The 18785-nt window shown below is 42.0% G+C and overlaps 1 protein-coding gene across 4 annotated transcripts in view; it reads left to right on the top strand.

Annotated features, from left to right (window-relative positions):
- The first annotated feature begins 1067 nt into the window (after positions 1-1067).
- The window catches only part of arhgef37 (Rho guanine nucleotide exchange factor (GEF) 37), a 45753-nt gene continuing 28035 nt past the window's right edge, over positions 1068-18785 (top strand). The window contains exons 1-6 of one of the 4 annotated variants that reach the window (XM_049586429.1): positions 1068-1187; positions 1445-1623; positions 2882-2981; positions 8925-9125; positions 9469-9578; positions 14678-15180. In XM_049586429.1, coding sequence (XP_049442386.1) covers positions 14689-15180 — 492 coding nt within the window. In that variant the 5' untranslated portion in view covers positions 1068-1187; positions 1445-1623; positions 2882-2981; ... (1 more) ...; positions 9469-9578; positions 14678-14688. The remainder of the gene's footprint in view (positions 1188-1444; positions 1624-2881; positions 2982-8924; positions 9126-9468; positions 9579-14677; positions 15181-18785) is intronic. The other 3 variants (XM_049586431.1, XM_049586430.1, XM_049586428.1) reach the window with 3 other exon arrangements.

Below are 18785 nucleotides of genomic sequence, written 5' to 3'. Positions count from 1 at the left end.
GTTTATATAATTTGTATGCAGTATTCAGTGGTTGTTGACTAATGTACCAATAAACAGACATTTAAAAAATGTCAGTAATGTTCTCTTTTCCTGATGTACTGTACTCACTGTCTCAGCGCTTCATCATCTTCAGAAGCCTCCTGTGACCTCACACAGTGTCATGATGATTAATATCCATAAGGTGGCGCTGAAGTCCAGAGCAAGGGAGTAAACACAGCCACTTATGAACCAGGAGTTGATCATATAGCCTGCACTTTTAAACCTCACCTGATGACACCACCAAAGAAACCTCATGCCATCTTCAGGTCTTTGTGACTTTGTTTTTTGGGTAGTACAGCAGCAAAAGCTATTTGTTTTAATGTTTTACAATTAATGACACAACAAACACATAAATAAAAAAATATCTCTTGTCATTATCTGTCATAGCTGTAAATATTCAAGTCAGTCTGAACTTCTGTTGATTCAGTGTCAGCTGGGTTAAAGGTTGTGTGGAAAATACAGAGAAAAGACCGTTGTTTTGCAAACATCTTTTTGAGAATGAAAGTTTGTTTTTGATACTTTAACTATGTTTTTCTGATAATGCCATTTGTAGCAAGTTTCTGTTTAAAAAGGTAAAAAAATGTAAGGATCACAATAAACAAGATGCAATAGTGCAAATAGGTAGGAGAAATAAGTTATATACATAATAAAAAATGGCACACCTTAAAACATAAAACTGTTCCTATGCCTGTATGGCATAGGAATAAAGGACATGTAATCATTCTGTACAAATTAGAAGATTTTTTTTAATATATATATTTATATCATGATTTAATTTTTAATTTAATTATATTATGATTTAGATAAATTAATTACGTTAGTATAAAATGATAATAATAATAATGCAATTATATAAATTAAATTATATAAATTTATATATGTATATATTTTAACACAGTTGCTGTGGTGAAATTAATCCGCTGAAAATGTTTTATTCGGCTTTTACTCTGAAAACAACACGGTTGCTCCTTTTCTGGGGCTTTTATTTTGTAAAGCAATGACCGGATGTCGTGTTCGCCTGTGTTGTCGCGAGCTGACAGGCTGCTGACATGACAACAGGTGAACGAGAGTTCAATGTCAGAAACGCTGAGGGAGCCGAGGACAGCAGGGCGGGATGAGAGACGCGATGAGAGGACGGAGACAGACAGGTAAATGTTGTATCATATTTCTTTGTCCTCTGACATGTCTGTGACCAAACACACGGCAGCAGACACACACCATTACCACACTGTCTCTAACCAAACCCGGGTCTTACCCTCTTTTCTTACCGCTCTGTCGCAGTTTGCTAACGACATGTTGTAAGTCATCCTACAGACATGTTTAACGTTACTGTGATACAGAGCTGAAAGCGGACACAGATGCTTCAAGGGTAAAACTCAAAGTATCGTCTGGTTTCCGCCCACAGCTCGTCTCATTCATGGTGAAATCAAAACAAGCGTGCTGCCTGCTGCCATGCTGCTGTCAGACATGACTGCCCACAGTGACACAATGCTGCTGAGTCTAAATAAAGCAGGTGCTGTTAGTGTTAATGGTGGACAATCTGTGTGAAGGACATCTGTCACTGACACCAGGGGCTGCTGGAAGGTAAAAATGACATTCCTGTAACCTGTCAGCCTCCTATGGCTGTCACTCACCTGCCACTTTATTAGGTACACCTGTTCAAGTGCTGGTTAATCCACATAGCTAATCAGCCAATCATGTGGCAGCAACTCAGTGCATTTAGTCATGTAGACATGATGAAGACACAACCATCTCTAGGGTTTACAGAGGATGGTCCCAAAAAGAGAAAATATCCAGTGAGCCAAAATGCCTTGTTGATGCCAGAGGTCAGAGGAGAATGGCCAGACTGGTTCAAGATGATAGAAAGGCAACAGGAAGTCAAATAAGCACTGGTTCCAACCAAGGTGTGCAGAAGAGCATCTCTGAAGCAACAACACCTTGTCCAACCTTGAAGCAGATGGGCTACAGCAGCAGAAGACCACACCAGGTGCCACTCCTGTCAGCTAACAACAGGAAACTGAGGCTACAGTTCACACGGGTTTTCTCACCAAAACTGGACAATAGAAGATTGGAAAAACCACATTCAGATGGAAGCATGGATCCATCCTGCCTTGTATCAACGCTTCAGGCTGCTGCTGCTGGTGGTGTAATGGTGTGGGGGAGATTTTCTTAGTACCAACTGAGCATGGTTTAAACACCACAGCCTACCTGAGTATTGTTGCTGAGCGTGTCCATCCCTTTATGACCACAGTGTACCCATCTTCTGATGGCTACTTCCAGCAGGATAACGCACCATGTCACAAAGCTCACATCATCTCAAACATGACAATGAGTTCACTGTACTCCAATGGCCTCCACAGTCACCAGATCTCAGTCCAATAGAGCACCTTTGGGATGTGCTGGAACGGGAGATTCTCGTCATGGATGTGCAGCCGACAAATCTGCAGCAACTGTGTGATGTCATCATGTCAATATGGACTGAAATGTCTGAGGAATGTTTCCAGCACCTTGTTGAATCTACGACACCAAGAATTAAGGCAGTTCTGAAGGCAAAAAACAAAACACGATTCTTAGTGTCGTGGCTATACACTAAAGAAAAATACTTATCTTCTTATATTCCATTTTTGCCAATATGTCCCCCGAAATCCGACACACTGGACCTTAAATGATCAACTTTAATCGCTTCTTTTAGGTTTTCTTCTCTGGTATAAAACAAATAGGACAGACAAGAAGGCCAACTGTAAAGCATCATGAGAGATACCCGGTGTTTGTCACAGACACAGTGTACTGATGTGAACAATGATGTTTATTCTATCTGAATGTGTTTATATCTGTTATCCAGAGATAAGGAAGCCAAGGCTACTGTATTGTTTTCGTCTCCTTCTGCTGCTGTTGGTGACTGAAGTGAAACTACGCTGAGAGAAGAAACCAAACGTACAGAGGTAATACTACAATTTATGATCGCACTATTCTTGTCACCATCCTGGTGAGTCTAGCCACACCTTCATCACACAGTTCAACCAGTAGGACCCTAATTTGAGAACTCATTTTTTCCACTCACTTTGTGGATACCTGAGTTATGTTGACTTTTTATTGACTCAGTTATTATATATCTTGCACACTTTACTTGCTTGCTGAGTTCTCAGTGACGTATTTCTTTATTTTGCTCTTCTGCAACATGTTTATTTAAGGATAGGTTGCTTACAATAACTTAAAGGGATAGTTTGGCTCTTTTGGCGTGGGTTTGCATGGGGTGCTTATCCATAGTCAAGGTATTACATAACGTACATGTTGGTTGGCATGGCTCCAGTCTGGAGAAGCAGGCTGGAGTCCGACAAGGAAGTTAAACAATGTATTGCTGTGGATGGGGTCAGTAACAAAACTAATTTCAGCCATCACAAAACACATATTTACAATAGTTTTATCACTTCACTCTGCTGTGAAACAGCAGTTTCCAATGGGGAACTGAAACGATTACATTGCTGTCTTCAAAGCCAGACTCCATTGACAAAAGCAGTAATTTAACAATTGCTCAATACAGGAGCTGCTGGTCTACCCCAGCACCTAAACAGTCACCTAAATAAAAAACACAAAAGACAAAAGAGTCAATATCAGTTTAACTGTATGCTATATTTGAAATATCTTTACTCCTTTACCTGACCTTCAGACAGCAATTTCTGACGGGGAATGGAGGCAGATATATCGTCTTTTCAAAGCCAGACTCCATTGAGAAAAACAGTAATTTAACATTGTTGCACACAGGAGCTGCCTCTGAAAGGCGCATTTAAACTGCCAAAGTCACACAGTAGCACAAACCAACTATAATTGTTAGAGGCAGCGGTCGACCAGCAGCTCCTGTGTTCAAGGAGCCAAAATTACTGTTTTTGTCTTTGGAGTCTGGTGACACTGACGAGAGCATAGTTGTGTTACTGAAGCCTTCTGAAGACTTCTCTCTGTTTGAACGGGCTGGCTAATGGAAAGGTAAAGCAGTGAAAATACTCTCAATATAGTGTAGACTTAAACTGATATTGATCTTTGTATGTGTTCTTTTAGGTGGCTAAAATATGTTTTGCTGTTTCAGTGTCAGAATCCAGCCTGCTTCTCCAAATTGGGGGCGTGCAGACTGATCCAATCTGAACCATCCATTTAACTTCTTAAAAATCAGGGTTAACCAGCAGATGTTGCCCATCCTCCAGTTTACGTTAGAATAAACTTACTATAATGACATTGCTGCCTTTTGTCTCTCCCTGAATGTGATGCAATGTCACCAAAACTCCAAGCTTGTGAGTCCATGCCGCACAGTACAGTGTGACATCTAAACAAGCCAAACAAGCCAGTGTAAACCACAACAAGTCAGACCAAAGAAAAGGTGTGTTTTCACCCTTAATCTTCTGTCACTCACAGTCATCCTAAAGTAATCTCTCACTCACTGTGGGCAATGCTGCAGCAACATGAGACATTATCAGAGAGAGAGTTTGCTGTTTCCTGTGATCGTCACCACTTTCATTTCCAACTGCGTCATCTTTCCTAAGCTGTTTGTCACTTAGTGTACACAGGAAGACCTCAACAATATGGGTTAATAATAGACTTTGTAGCTTTCAGTTCAAAGGTCGTTTTGAAGTGTTGTCCAAGAGGAGCACGCTACAGCAGTAATCTGAGCCAGTCTGTGATCGCCCATATTGATTATGGACTTGGACAGTAATGTGATCTTGGACTATCACCCCCGATAGCTGCTATCACATGTTTGATATCAAACACTGTCATATAATAGTTTCCTTTTAGGGCACTGCCAAAGTCAAGCTACATGTCAGTGTATAAGACATGTAGGCATGTACAGTGGCCAGGAAGTGGACCAACCCTGCAATTACAGCAAACATGGCTCTACTTTTAGCCGTCTTGACAAGTCATCACTCCACCCAGCTCTGACTCTTCTTTCACCTTGCTTTTCTTGAATCACCTTCTCACTCCAGCCATGACATCACTCGTTTTCCAGCTGCTAGCTCAAAAGCTCTGGAGTCCAAGACGCACTTGACACCGACGTGTGAAGGAAGAATTGTACGCATCGATATGTGGGAGTTTAAAGGCATGGTTCATATCTTTTAAAGTGGGGTTGCATGAGACACTTGTCCATAGTCGGTGTGTTGTCCACAGTAGATGGTGGTCAGCACACCCCCAGTTTGGAGAAGCAGACAGGAGTACTACCATGGAAGCTAAGCAATGCACTGCTGTGGATGGGGGCAGCAATAAAACATTTTAGCCACCTAAAAAAACAATAACAGCTTAAGTGTTTGCTATGTTGAGAATGTTTTCAGTGCGTTACTTTGACGCAGACAGCATGTTCGATGGGGGAAGCCATTAACAGCTTTAGTTCCCCATCTGTGCTCTCATCCAAGCCACCAGACTCCATTGAGAAAAACAGTAATTTTAGCTTGCTAAACACAGGAGCTGCTGGTCTACTGCTGCCTCGATCAGTTAGATTGTTTGTGTAATTGCGTGACTTTGGTAAATCCAAGCCAACCCCTTTAAACACCGAAGCCACACATTAACACAGACAAACTAATAGATCGAGGCAGCAGTAGAACAGCAGCTCCTGTCTTTAGCAGTTGTTAAATTACTGTTTTTCTCAATGGAGTCTGGCTTTGAAGAGAGCGATGAAACGGTTTCAGTTCCCCGTCGGAAATCGCAGTCTGACAGCAAGGTAAAGCGATGAAAATATTGTAAATATACCGTGAACTTTATCTGACATAGATTTTTTTTTATGGCTAAAATTTGTTGTTGTTTTTTTGATGATCCCACAGCAGTACATTTCTGAGCTTGTGTGTCAGTATTCCTGCCTGCTTCTCCAAACAGGGGGCACTCCGACTGACATCTACCATATGTAGTTTCTCATACAAGCCCACGTCAAACAATCTGATAACAATAAACTGGTTGATAGTATTTTCAGCCTGGCCAGTTTCCCATCTGGTTCTACTGTCAATAACAAAACACATAACAGAGTCAGATATCTGCTCGGTGCTTTCTAGGAATGGAGCATTTTTTGAAAGGCAGTTTTTGGCTCAGAGAAAGATGTTTGCTCTGAAAGTCACGATAGAGAGTTAAACAAATGCCTGAAGTGTATTGTCACTAAGCCTTATTGTTCTGCAGCACACCTTAAGTCGGACATTCAACATTAGTCAGCTGATAAAAAGAATCCTGTTCTGCAGCATTCCTCCCTCCCTGACATACTGATGTGTTGAAGATTAGCCGCTGTCTTTCTGCCTCCCTCATTCCAGACTTATAGAGTCTGACTGCAATGAATCCCTTCATTGTCTCAGCGTTCATGCTAACATCTTGCTCTAGTTATTCTCAGGGCTCGTAGGCTCACACTGCAGTGGACATTTGAGTCTGTGCGTTTGGTTCACCATTATTTTTGAGAAATAGTGAACACATGCTCTGTTGATTTGTCTAAAAGAGAGGAAAACTATCATGGGAAAATATTGAAATACTTTAAGTTTCCTGTGTTGACATCTTTCTCATCCAACCAAACACCTGAAGTCCAAACAATGATAACAGAGTTACGATTGCATCCTGCTCTGTCAGTATTAAATCCCCACCCTGTTACTCTTTGGATTTGCAGCATCATGGCCTGTCTGTGCTGCGTCAAACAACAGATTTTCTGTGTGAAAGATGAGTTTATTATGAGGGATGACAGATTGATCTTGTGGTGTGGAAGAAACTGAAGCTGAATCAAACTGACACTCCTTCACCTCTTGAAAGTTGTTGCTGTTATTTGAAAGTGTCTTTCAGTTTGCTGTCAGGTAACACAGGGATGTTTTCACTGTTGCTAAAAAGATTTGCATATCATGAAAGCTGCATTTTACCAGGCTGCATGCAGCTTCAGAGGAATTTTGTAGTTCACAGTGAAATGTCAGCATGCCAACATGCTAAAATAAGACCGACAATTTAGTAAAAGTCAGCATGTTAGCATTTTCATTGTGTGAGCATTTTAGCATTTAGTGTAAAGCCCCACTTTGCCTAAGGACAGCTTCACACAGCCTGTTGTGGCTTAGCCAAAAGGCCCAGACACACCACACCAACATCATGAACTAGCAGTGACAAATGCCGACTGTTGCATCATCTCATGTTGCCTGTGTCTCTGCCAAAAAGTTGTACTTAAACAAACCACAAAGGCTACAGGAACAGTTCTGCACCTGCATGAGAGGAAAAAACTCCATACCGGCAGGCAGCAGTAGTCTGTATAGTAGTGACTCAGAGTGAGATTCTCTACAATATTAATAGTTCAACTAAATAAAATCTACCACAAATTACACATTTAAACAGCTCCCAAATACAAAATATGTCCCCTGGTATCTATGTATATAAATCAACAGGTGATTTCCTTCTCTTTTTGTTATTTTTCATTTCTCCTCTAATCATCACGCTGTTACGATACCACAACTATCGCATATTCACATATATGGAGGCCGTTTGTCAGGAAGTCGAAATATCGTGAGTGTCATGACAAGAATTTTTCATATGATATTTAAAATTACATAGTTATTATCAAACAGAGTGATATTATTCATTGATGGGATTTGCTTTCCTGACACTGAAGGCGTTTCTCGATGCCAAGTGCGCCAAATTCGGACTTGCGCACTTGGGAGTTCGGACTTGGCAAGTTCGACTCTGGAGTACAAACTCCCCAGGACGGCTGCCATTGCCGCTGGTCTGTGAGAAATGCATTCTGGGATACCTGGCTGTCAAAAGTCCACACAAGTCACCTCCCGATGCATCCCCGATGAAACGGGCAGAGCATGTTCACAACCAGACATTTGGACTCTACTTGGCTGGATGCGGACTTTGAATTGGAACAGTACTCGGGCAGCGACTGATGACATTTCACAAGTCCGCAAGAACACAAGTACAGGCAAGAACGCAGATTGAGTAACGCCTTGACTCAACGTGCAAGTCAGCCGAAAAAAGGCCGACTAAGGTTGACTAGTGCCAACGGTGCTGGACGCACATGCTCACCTGACATTGACCGTCAGCTGACGTGTGTCACAGCCTGTAGACTGTGCGCAGTGTTCTTACTGAGCGACACGGCAACAGGATACAAGTCATTTTCAATGGCAGTCGATGACATGAAGCTACAAAATGACTCCCAACACTTGTCGCTGTGTGAAGGGCTACAAATCGGAAGTTGAGCAAGCCTCAACCTTTTCAACGCTCCAGTGATGTAAAATGTTTTTGTTTCTATCTGTGATGCTATTCAGCAAAGTTAGCTGACACATGCTAGCCTTCTTTGTATTGCAGTTCACACAGGGATGCAGTGGGGCAGCGACATGTGATTTTAACATGCAGCTCAGACATTGATCACATGCATAGATTTATTTTAACTTGAGAAAACGTTGGGTGGAGGTGCTTTGTTGCAAGGAGCAGACACGCACAAGCCCAGGATGACATAACTATGTCAACGCGCACTTGAGCAACACTTCAAGGGCGACTCAGCCGGCCACTGTTGTTTTTTGTCGCTCGTTGTGTGAACACAAGATCAGTCTTGTTAAGGTGCATTTTTAAAGAATGTTTTTAGCACCACAAGTGGAATTGCCTTCCATTGTGTTGTGACAGGTGCCTCTAATTAACAGCAGATATTTGCACGGCTGGACACCTTCAGGGAAACTCACCCTTTAGTATTTGGAGAAAGTGAATGGTTTTGCTGTGGAATCTCAAAATACACACTCCTCAAGTTTCATTTAAATGCTTTTGTGCTGTCTAGTAGCTGCTCGGCGGGCATTCGTACACTTTCTTTAATTATTTGAAATAAATTACAACAGTGAATCTTTTATTTCCGACTGAGAAAACCCAAAAGAGGGAGCTTTAAATCTCTTTTTGTTTTCTTCCACCAGAAAATCCAGACAATCCCTCTGCGATTGGAAGAGGATGGGACGTCCCACCGTGCTTTTGTTTCCTGTGAGAGGAAAACTTCAATCACTTCGACGCTTCGTCTTCAGTGGGCCGTGTAGTGTTTCATGAAATCTCTTTAGGTGTCGTCCGATTGGTCCTTCATTCCACTGTGAGGACCTGCCAGCCAATCCGCATCTGCCTGGGTGAGTGCCATTTCCTCTTCCCACCAGCTGCTGCAGTCAATCAGCTTATTCAGCAGCATTAGTGTGTGTGTGTGTGTGTGTGTGTGTGTGTGTGTGGCCCCCCTTCTCTCTCCCTCCCCTCTTTTTCCTCTACAAAACAACCGGCCCACCCTCCTTTCCACTCCCCTCCCCCCTTCCCTCACATACTCACACACTGTTTTTCTCTCTCACACACACACTCAGTCGTGAATATACCCTCACACACTCCTGCCACATGAGGCCCAACAGCAGTGTGCTGTGTGTGAGTCACTGGAGAAAGTTACACCAGTGTGTGTGTGTGTGTATGTGTGTGTTTTCAATGCAGCAGCGTCTCCTCTGCAGCAGATTTCTACTTCACTTGGGACAGAGCTCAGCAGGACAGAGACAGAGAGGAGACCGAGGTTCACCACAGCTGAATCCAGGATTCTGCACAAGGTAACGATGTCTGATCTCTTGTAAAGGTTTTCAATGATACACTGTCACTTAATGCACACTGGTGTCATGTCTGTGGTTTTGGTTTTGCTGGTGTGCAGCAGATGTCTCAGCCTGGAGCTCTGACACACTTGTTTTGGGATGTAAAATAAGTTTTTGCGTCAGGTTGTGACTGAGAGTCATCTGTTTTGTTCCGTGTGCTGGTGTGTCATAATTGTAGTAACGTAATGGTTAAGAGAGGTCAGTGGTTGCACCAATATGATACCTGGGTTTCAGTAACTGTACCTAAATGATACTATACTTTAAGAGGTCTAAATATGTTTTTCTACAAGCTTTTTCAGTCCAAGTTCTTTAAGGAACAGTGTGCACGATTTAGGGAGATTTAGTGGTATCTGGCAGTGAGGATTGCAGAATGCAGCCAGTTGAAACTTCTCCAAGTGAGGATCCCTTCAGTATAAAGTGTTCAAGGGGTTTTTACTGGGAGCTGAATTATCCGCAGAGGTCTCTTCCTCTCCAAAACAAACAGACTAGGTGATATAAACCAGTGATAAAAACACTGAAAAAAGCAGTTTCATGTAAAAGAATCAATGTCTTCTTCACGCTCTTGTCGCGGTGGGGCTTCTAACTACGGTGGTCGACATGTAAATGCAAATGGACCTATCTTAGAGCCGGTGTTTGGTTTGTCCCTTCCGGACTACTGTAGAAACATGGTCGTCCAACATGGTGATCTCTGTAGACGAGGAACCACTCCCTATGTAGATATAAACAGCTCATTCTAAGGTAAAAACACACAACAGTTCTTATTTTCTGTGGATTATACACCAAAGAAAACATACTTATTATATTCCATTTCTTACAACATGTCCCCTTAATCCCACACACTGGACCTTTAAATGTTAAGGTATGTCTAAACAGAAGCAGCATGTGTTAACTTGGCCTAAAAGTTTAAAACAGACAACATTATGATTTAGATAAGGAACAATCACATCAAGCAGAGATGCCAGCTTTCAGTTTTGATTCTTGCTGCAGACTGATTCTTGTCAGCACTAAAAACATAGTGAGGTTTGACACCCAGTTCTGGCTGTTATCCCATCACTGGGTCACCATATGCTGATAAACCCCTAAACCCTTTGTTGGAGGGAAAAGATAAATCTGTGAGGTGGGATTAAATCAGAATGCAGGACAATAGCTACAATCACAAAAGAGTTGTGGACACCTGAAACATACAGTGCAGCCCAGTGTAGCCATTCACATAATAACAAAAAATAAGGAGAACATTCTATGCTGTGGAAAATATTGTAAACTTCTCCCAGTATAACCCAGTAGAACCACAAACTATAGCCTTTGGTTAAGTTGAGTCACCACTTCTCTAAAACAGAAACTGAACCTTATAAACTTCATGACCGTATGAATTAATGCAGCGCTGCTGTATGAGTCAGTTCCCACTTTATTAGCTCCACCCAGCTAAATGTAGTACTGAGTGTATGTATATAATGAAACAGAGTAAAATGTATGAGAAGCAAGTGTTTTTTCTTCTTCACATGAAATGGACTGCACTTAAATGGGGCTTTTCTAGTCTTACGACCAATTAAAGCACTTAACACTATGAGTCACAGTCACCCATAACCATAACTATAACCAATCAATAACCATTCACACACCCTCACACACTGATGGAAGAGCCATCAGGAGCAATTTGGGGTTCAGTATTGTACCCAAGGACACTTCAACATACGGACTGGAGGAGCTGGGGATAGAACCACAGATCTTAGAATTGGTGGACGATCCGCTCTACCTCCTGAGCCACAGCCGTTGAACAGATTCCCTCTGTGCACTAGCTACAACACACGCAAAGGAATTTGTTTCTGTGACATTGTTGCAGAAACATATCAGTTTATCATTTAGTGACTCAGTTCAGGAACAGCATGACCTCACTCAGTTCAAACAGACAATGAAAGACAACAGTTTGATTGTGTTTATTCATGCAGCAGTGTGCAGCTGAAGGTGAGGTCTTAGTAGTGGTGGACTAATAGGGCTGAATATTGAAACTGTAGTTATTTGGTACCAACTGAAATGTGTTTATAGAACACAGTATGAAAAGTGTGATGTAGAAAAAACAGTTAATAATTCTCAAAGTTAGATCTGCAATGATTTATCGATTCGTTGTATACCACGAAACTGCGATATTTTCTGCGACTGTTATCTTACCGTAAAAATACCATATTTGCAACCCTAGTTGACATTTACTAGATAAGTTGCCAACTGATTTAAAACCAGTTCATTAGTTTATTTAATTTATTAAAGGAAAAAAGGAAAAATTCTCTGATTCCAGTTTCTTAAATGTGAATATTTTCTGCTTTCTTTACTCCTATATGACAGTTAACTGAATTTCTTTGGGTCGTGGCCAAAACTAGACATATGACAACATCGTTTGACAACACCATTTCCTGCCATTTTATATCAAACAACTAATCAGTTAATCAAGAAAATTAATCAACAATGAAAATAGTCATCAGTTGCAGCCCCACCCAAAGTCAGGTATCACTAAGGTATTGCTCTGGTATCGATTGTGAAACTCAGGTGTGATACCAGCTCTAATATTAAAAACTGCCCCACCCCTTCTGACTATGATACATGGAGGAAACTCTGAGCCTAGTTGCAAAAGTCTTCATGAGTAACTCCTCTCATAGACACTCTAATTTAATCACTGAGTTAAAAATAATCCTGCCATCACAGTGTGTCCTTTAAAGCCACAGAAGGCTGATCAGCCAGAACCATGTAATGGCTAATTGTCACAGCGGCGGCAACATTAGTCGCTCTGTAAGCAGCTTGCCAGCCTCCCGGTGGGCCGACACGTGGTGCTCCAGCTCAGAGGGTCCATGACAATGCATCCCCCCCCCTCTCTGCATGTTTGTGTGAAGTAAACAGTCAAAACAAAGCCATCACAACTGCAGCTCTGCTGTCTGTGCAGTTCATCTTCATATGAGAAATCAGAGTCAGGAATGTTTCCTTATCTGCCAGGATATTCCAGGAATTTTCATGTGGAAGCTTGACCTTACCCCTTGGTTTCAAGTGCACTCGCCAGATAGATTCCCCTCAATGATGAAGGGGTAGTGTTGAGGGGTAAGGAATTTTACCTACGAATTGGGACGCCAACAGACATGTTCACCTGCTTCTTGCATGGAGAACTCTGTAGATATTCATGTCGGCTACATCGTGAATTAGCGATTTTCAAGCATTCATAACTCAGCGCTTACAGATAACAATGCATATACAGAAACCTAACACATTCTGACATATTCGGGAATTTTTGCGTGCTTATTTGCGAAAATAGTACTTAAATTGTGCTGGGGCCAATTTTGAGGGGAAGTGTAAGTATTGGGACAGACTCTAACTCACTTCTGCACTGCGTTCATTTTAGACAAATATGTGCTTTAACTGAACAGGTTGCTCATGTAATACTGAATGTCTCCAACAGCATGGCAGCTTTCTTCAACTAATTCAGTGTGTTATTAGGGCTGAGCAATTAATAGAATTCTAATTCCAATTATAGTAAGCGCCTCCAACATGATGAAAACAACATAATTGAGATAAAACGGTTATTGTGCTGCATTCTGTTTCACAGTGATGCTCTCATTTGTCTTGTGATATAAATCCAGTGCACCTCTTTCCTTTACAGCGCTGCTCTCAGTGTTGCCAACACGGCGACTTTTTTGCTAGATTTAGAGACTTTTCAGACTCTTAATGACTTTATTTCTAAAAAGCAACGAGCAACAAACTTAGAGATGTATCCAGATAATCAGGGAGACAGAGAGAAATATGTTTAAATGCTTGATACATTAATTAATTCCTATGCAGGCTGCTCAGCGTAAACACAGTCCCTGGCTGTTCTGCCAACAGTGCAGGGTCTTTCCCTCTCCTCTTACATCATAGTTACATTTCTATATCGTTTATTTTATTTATTTATCTCTCTTTTTTTGTACATTTTTGTTCCTCAGCTGAATTCTATTTAAAGTTCAAGACATTTTAAAAGTTTAATAAATGCAGAATGTTAAGTTAAATAGTCGTGACCTCAAAGTTGACCAACATATTCATGATTTTGATTTATGCCATAACTCAGCAGCCTTATTTCATGACCCTACAATCTGTGTTTATTCACCTGGTCACGTTAATGTGCCAATTCTGATATGTCTCTTGCACTGTTTGGACAACACAGCAGTGCAAATACACCAAACACGGGGCAGGGCTTTCAAACCTTAATCTCTGCAACAATCCGGTGCACCTAGCTGTTGTTGGTGTCTGTTCTGGTTGTTTTATACCACTCCTGTATTGAGCATTGAAGTTTAAGTTTATAACTTATTTCACTCAGCAAAATACATCAAGTGTTTTCTTTTCTAGTTACAGTTTATGTGTTTGAGTTTTGACTGACCTGAGGTATCTCTCCAGTTGCCAGCAATCTATTTTGACTTTTTTAAGTATTTATTTCTTGCTGTGTTCACTCAAGCTGATGTGTCACCACAGTTAAGTGACTGAGACACAAACATTTGCGTTGCCCTTCCTTGTTTTGGAGTGTTATTGTAGATCCTGTGTGGTCCATCTGGTTCACACTGGAATGAGGACATTTGACACCATGCAGAGGTTGTCTTTCACACTGAGAGTCAGTAATGAAGTACACTTATGTCTTGTTAAAGGGATACTTCACCCACAAAATGACCATTTGTGTATTACTTTCTCACCGCTGGAAATCTTGAATTTGTGAAGTAAACGTTGAGCCGTGAGAGAACAACAAAGTTTTCTTGACTAATTCAAGGTAACACTGAGTGAGTAATTAATATGCAGTGAAGTATTTCTTAAGGATGGGTGTGCTTTGCAGTGGAAAACTGTGCTCCAGGTTAAAAACCAGGGGGTTCATCTTTTATCTCTTACCATACTCAACTCGATGTACTCTATGCCTTTGAATGTCAAAAAAAGCTTTTATAATATTTGAGAGAATCTTAACGGTGAGTATGAAGAAGATTAAGATCCTGTTACTCATGAAAATAAATTCTTTCAAAGTACAAAACTTGAAAACACATTCCCTAAACAGCGTTTCTCTTTGACAGTGATCTCCATCATGGAGGTGCCCAGGAGGCCCCAACCCTCCTTCACACTGGCTCTCCCTAAACTGGCCTCGTCTGCTCTGTCTCCCCTCGGAGCTGTGGAGAAGGTCGCCAAGAAAGATCCGATGAAGGAGAAGCTGCAGGAGAAGAAGGATGGAGCCACAAAGGGGGATCAGTTTGGAGAGGAGACGTTCAGCACAGAAGAAGAGTCGGATGTGTCTGTGTTTGTGGAGGCACCAGCTGAGGCGTCAGAACTTGAGGGTACAAATACAAAACTCTCCTCACAGGACAGTTTCTCAGAGGACAGCTCGATGTCTGCGGAGAGGTTGGCAGAGGAGGCAGAAGAGGCTAAGAAGAAGCGTGAGGAGGAGGAAGCAGCAGCTAAAGAGAGGGCAGCCCAGAGACAGATGCTGGCCATAGAGGAGCTGGTCCAGTCTGAGAGGAATTACCTGCGACTGCTGCAAGTGAGCACTGTGACCATCAGGAGCAACCTGCAGAAACTACAGGTAGGAATCAGGGGTCTGCAGCATTTAGTAGCATTGTATGGAATAATTAATACTATTGATTAGGGCTGCAAATAACAGTTACATGTAGTATTATTCTTTATAACTTTTTTGCCTGTGAAACATCAGCAAATAGTGAAATAAAATGCCCATCAAGCCTTGTGATCTCAAAGCGGAGGCCCTCAAAATTCTTGTGTTGTCAGTTGCCAACAAGTGATCGACAGTGTGCAGGATTTTTTCGACTTTTCAAAATGGCAGCCACTTGGAAACCTCTTTCCTCACAATGTCTAACTTTTACTGTGATGCTTACTGTGAAGTATTTGAATTATAACACTGGAGCACAGCTACAAAACTGCCCTCGCAGAACTTTAGTTCAGGCATTTTCAGGTACTGTATCTACTCACTAAACGCACCATACTTTGGAGGGTTTGGGTATTAGGCTTGGCACGATACCAGAATTTCAGTAGTCGATACCAACACCAGTGAATTTCCACAATTCTTGATACTCAAGAGAACTCATGTTTTTCTAAATCCACTACTTTATTAAAACTGTTTCAAACTTTGAAGTCAATCCAAATAATGTAACGTATATTTCAGGATAAGTATACCATAACACAAGTGATGGTAAATTGAAACCCACTCACCTTGAATTCTTTAAACAAGCCAGGGTGTCTGTCTTTTAAGTGTTGAGCCAGGTGTTTCCTCCTTTGGTCTGGAAACTTTGGAGGCACCGTTTGCACACTGGTTTTTGCAAGTTTACAATTACTCCGCTTTCATCTGCCTCAAATGCAAAATATCTCCACACACGACTCCTAATACCTGACTTTTCGACAAGCCGTGGTGTTGTGGCTCCAGCAGCACTTGTAGAAGCCATTGTTTCTGGCAGAGATGATGGAGAACAGGCGTTCTTCTTCGGCGCTCGTCCTCGGCACAGACTGACGCACGTATACTGCCCCCGTCAGTTCTAGCAGGAATCGACACGGCCTGCTGAGGGCAAAGTTGTATCCTGTACTTATGGTACAGAAAAAAAAGAAGGTACGGACGTATTATTTGCGTGTTGGCATTGACTTGGTACCAAAGTATCGGTTCACATGACAACCCTAATGTACAGTAGGATTGCAATATTGAATCTGGATGATGAACAAGCATTCTTAAAGCTGGGGTAGGCAGTTTTATTTTCACGTCATTGGGTAAAAATAGAATAAACTCTGAGCATATTGTAATTCAAGTAGTCTGAGAGAACACTAGTCTTCTGCACTTCCTTTTGACTCTGTTTTTAGGATTTAGAAAATCTAGCCCGATCACTGGTCATTTGCAGAGGTTGCTCCTATTGGCTGTTCAACAAATGCAAATATATGTGCACGTCCTTTGGTGAAAGCCTGATTCAATGGTGGAGAATCCTGCAGGAATAGTATTCTAGCATTGACAACAACTGCCTAGCAACCCGAAAAAGAAGATGAACTTATCAAAAAGAGAGTCTGACAATGAACAAAATAAAACGGGTCACCATTAGAGATTGAGAGAAAAGTTTGCTCATAGTTTAGCTCTCTGCTGACCAACTGGCTAATTCAAGTTGGCATTTATGTCGCCAATGTTAGAACCTAGAACCACAGTGTGTTCTCCGCCTTGGTCGAACCCCCAGTCAGCAGCCATAGCAACCCGAACTCAGTCAGCCCAAACTCTAGCTCCAGGGGAGCTGACAGCCCTGACTCCCTGACTGTCTGACTGACAGGTCAGACAAAAATGAAGCTGACCCTGAATTAACGATCTGTTAGTAAATGTTAGAGCATGTTCAGCTCTGTGTTTTGAATCTTTATTTTGGGACAATTCTTCTCATTGTGCCTTTTAATTAAAAAGTAATCACCACATGTTAAATTGACACGAAGCATCCAGAGGAAGTGTTGTGCTGAGGCCGCCTGCTGGATTATTATCATCAGCTTTTCATTACGTCGGAGGTATTGCTTATTACTGCTAAATAATCATTTATTATCGCTGCTGTAATGAAACGAGGCCTCGTAAAACATAATGGAATCAGACTTTACGGGCCGGAAGGACCGAGCTGTGGATGAGCATAGAAATGATAACACACTGAGGGAACGGTAGATGAAGGGAATAAAATGAAAATAGAAAGGAGGAATGGAGGAGCTAAATTATGGGCTGATGACCTGTTAAAAGGAGGAGATTAACTGGTGAATAGAAGAACAGTTGATGCGGTGGACATTGAGAACGAGAATTTAAAATTGAGATACAAAATGCAAATGTGTGAACATAAACTTCAGATAAATGGTGTTATAAACATGGGTAACATAACATGATGGATGGCAGGAGAAAGACCGAGTGGAGCAGCACAGTGAAGGAAAGCTGGACAGAGAAACAGAATAAATATGTGAGTGAATGGTGCCATTGTGAGACAGGAGAGTTGCTGTTTTGTTTTCTGTGTCGATGTGCAGATTGTGCAGTCTTCAGCAGCGCCCACTGTTCTCTCATTAGAATAGAATGGAGCTGAACAGAGCGGCTCTCTATCAGCTGTGCATTGGCATTTTTCTTGTGTGGGAGCAGACACGCACGCATATGTTGCACAAGATAAACGTTTCATTTGAATATGTGAATAAATCTTACTTGTAAACTCAACAGTTTTATCACAATAACACAGAAACCTCAGTTTTGGAAGGAAAGGATGCTGCAGTCATCACAGTCACAGTTATTTTAGTTTTCTGATGTATATAGCTCAGTAATCTATAAAAACTAATATACCTGTTGTCACTGAGCTTATATAGCTTACTATATACTATTGAGGGTTGATGTGGGTCTGTTGGCTTCATCACTCTGATGAGAGAACGAGTGTCAGCACCTCCAAATTTTAGGCCATGGCTCTCTGTCAGAAAACAAGGGGTTACCTCCTCTTGTTTGGGAGAGAGTTACTGCCCGGAGCGAAAGGGGTTCAAGTATCTCGAGGTCTTGTTCACAAGTGAGGGTAGAATGGATCGTGAGATGGATCAGCGGTTTGATCGGCCTGTCCTGGTGTAGAGGAAGCTGAGCCAGAAGGCAAAGCTTTCGATTTACTGGTCCATCTATGTCCCAGCCCTCACCTATGGTCATGAGCTCTGGGTAGTGACCGAAAGAATGAGGTCATGGATACAAGCCGCTGAAATGAGTTTCCTCCGTGGGGTGGCTGGGCTCAGCCTTAGAGATAGGGTGAGGAGCTTGGACATTTGGAGGGAGCTCGGAGTAAAGCTGCTGCTCCTTCTCATTGAAAGGGGTCAGCTGAGGTGGTTCAGGCATCTGATCAGGTTGTCAGCTGGGCGCCTCCCATCAGTGGTGTTCTGGTTACATTGCACTGATGAGGGGCCCCGGGCCAGACCCAGAATATGCTGGAGGGATTATGTATCTCATCTGGCCTGGGAACACCTCAGAGTCCCCCAAGAAGAGCTGGAAAGCGTTGCTGAGGAGAGGGGCTTCTAGAGTACTTTGCTCAGCCTGCTGCGCCCAGTGACCTGGCTGAAGATAAGCAGTTGAAAATGGATGTATGGATGGATTTTGTCAAACATAGAAGTCATGTGATGATATTATTCCTGTTCTTATCTGCATCTATAGCCCTTTTTTACAGA

The sequence above is a fragment of the Epinephelus fuscoguttatus genome, linkage group LG9, assembly GCF_011397635.1.
Source record: "Epinephelus fuscoguttatus linkage group LG9, E.fuscoguttatus.final_Chr_v1".
Taxonomy (NCBI): Eukaryota; Metazoa; Chordata; class Actinopteri; order Perciformes; family Serranidae; genus Epinephelus; species Epinephelus fuscoguttatus.
The sequence above is the reverse complement of the archived record's forward strand: the minus strand, read 5'-3'. Positions and strand labels throughout refer to the sequence as shown.